The 2069-nt window shown below is 46.4% G+C and overlaps 1 protein-coding gene across 1 annotated transcript; it reads left to right on the top strand.

The window, feature by feature from the left end:
* The first annotated feature begins 828 nt into the window (after positions 1 to 828).
* On the top strand, positions 829 to 1764 carry LOC113900865 (olfactory receptor 1L8-like). The gene has a single exon (XM_027554482.1). The coding sequence runs from the start codon at positions 829 to 831 to the stop codon at positions 1762 to 1764; it is 936 nt and encodes a 311-aa protein (XP_027410283.1).
* Positions 1765 to 2069: the final 305 nt, after the last annotated feature.

Below are 2069 nucleotides of genomic sequence, written 5' to 3'. Positions count from 1 at the left end.
CCAGCAATCCTGATTCCAGCTTATGCTTCATCCAACCCAGCATTTTGCACGATGTACTCTGCATATGAGTTAAACAAGCTGGTGACAATATACATCCTTGATGTATTCTGTACTGCTACGTGTATGTATCACTACCTGATACTGTATTACATATACTGTTTGTGATCATCTGACTTATCACCCAAGCTACATGAATTACACAAAGGCAAGAATTTCTGTTCTATTGCTGTATTCCCAGCAGGGACACAGATTTCGTAGACTAGGAACTAAGGAACTTGAATCAAGGGGTCCAGCTGTGACGGTTTCTAAAGGAAAACCCTTCTTCTGTTCCTTCAGGTTTCATCATAAGGCCCTTATGATCACAAGGATTTGGGAAAGAAGGACCACATTAAGGCACCAGGAGGGTAACAAGCTTTCCCAGTGCAGCTGCTCCTGCTGCTGCTGCTAAGTCACATCAGTCATGTCTGACTCTGTGCGACCCCTTAGACGGCAGCCCACCAGGCTTCCCCGTCCCTGGGATTCTCCAAGCAAGAACACTGGAGTCGGTTGCCATTTCCTTCTCCAATGCATGAAAGTGAAAAGTGAAAGTGAAGTCCCTCAGTCGTGTCCAACTCTAGCGACTCCATGGACTACAGCCTACCAGGCTCCTCCATCCATGGGATTTTCCAGGCAAAAGTACTGGAGTGGGGTGCCATTGCCTTCTCCGCTCAGCTGCTAATAGTGCCCAAATAGAGGACAACAAAGACTTGCTGGGTTCTTGTAATTTGGGCTGTGGAATTAGAGCATGATAAATAACAAATCTTCTTGTACATAGCTAGACCAAAGTCAATGGAAAGACTCAATCAAACCAGCAGTGTCTCTGAGTTCATACTCCCGGGACTTTCCTCACGGCCAGAGGACCAGAAACCACTCTTTACCCTCTTCCTCATCATATACCTGGTCACCATAACAGGGAACCTGCTCATCATCCTGGCCGTCCGTTCTGACCCCCAACTGCACACCCCCATGTATTTCTTCTTGAGTTTCCTGTCTTTCATTGACATTTGCTTCTCAACAACCATTGTCCCCAGGATGCTGGTGAATTTCCTGTCAGAGAACAAGACCATCTCCTATGCTGGATGTCTGACCCAGATGTATTTCATATATGCCTTGGGCAACACTGATAGTTATCTTCTGGCAGCCATGGCCTATGACCGCTATGTGGCCATCTGTGATCCCTTCCACTATATCACCATCATGAGCCGCCGCCCCTGTGTCCTGCTGGTGGCCTTCTCGTGCTCACTGCCTCACTTTCACTCACTCCTACACATACTTTTGCTGAATCAGCTCACCTTCTGTAACTCCAATGTTGTCCACCACTTTTTCTGTGACATCAACCCTCTGCTGAAATTGTCCTGCTCCTCCATATTTGTCAATGATCTCACAATAAAGACAGAAGGGCTGATGTTTGGGGCCACCCCCTTTCTATGCATTGTTTTCTCATATGTGCAAATACTCATAGCAGTTCTCAGGATCCCCTCAGCTGCAGGGAAACGCAAAGCCTTCTCCACCTGTGGCTCCCACTTTGCTGTGGTGATCCTGTTTTATGGAAGCATCTTTTATGTCTATTTACAGCCCTTGTCCAGCTACACTGTTCAGGACCGAGTGGCTACACTTGTCTACACAGTCCTGACCTCCATGCTCAACCCTTTCATTTACAGTCTGAGAAACAAAGACATGAAGAGGGGCCTGGGGAAGCTGCTGGGCAGGAGGAAATCTAGCTAGAAGGAGGAAATCCTAGCCTTTTGGGGATATGTTTATGGGTTTCTCTGAGGCTCTAAATGCTGTTTCTGCTGGTTCTTGACAAACATAATAAACTCTTGTAGGTCAGTAGATATGACTCACATGTGTCATGGATGTTAGGTTGCACCCACTTCTTTACACATGCAACTACTAACCATGGAGAGTTTATGATGATTCAGGAATAGGCTCCAGGTCTACCAATATCTTGGCTTCCATTTTTCATATATCTGCAACTCTCTTTCTGCCCTCCTCTTCTTCAGGAAACCACATCTTTTTCATTCCTCCAA

The sequence above is a fragment of the Bos indicus x Bos taurus genome, chromosome 11 (assembly GCF_003369695.1).
Source record: "Bos indicus x Bos taurus breed Angus x Brahman F1 hybrid chromosome 11, Bos_hybrid_MaternalHap_v2.0, whole genome shotgun sequence".
Classification (NCBI taxonomy): domain Eukaryota; kingdom Metazoa; phylum Chordata; class Mammalia; order Artiodactyla; family Bovidae; genus Bos; species Bos indicus x Bos taurus.
Note: the sequence above shows the minus strand (reverse complement) of the source record. Positions and strands in the feature narration are given on the sequence as shown.

Bases quoted from the DNA above. Each gene is read 5' to 3' on its own strand.
- LOC113900865 (XM_027554482.1), top strand. From the start codon at position 829: ATGGAAAGACTCAATCAAACCAGCAGTGTCTCTGAGTTCATACTCCCG.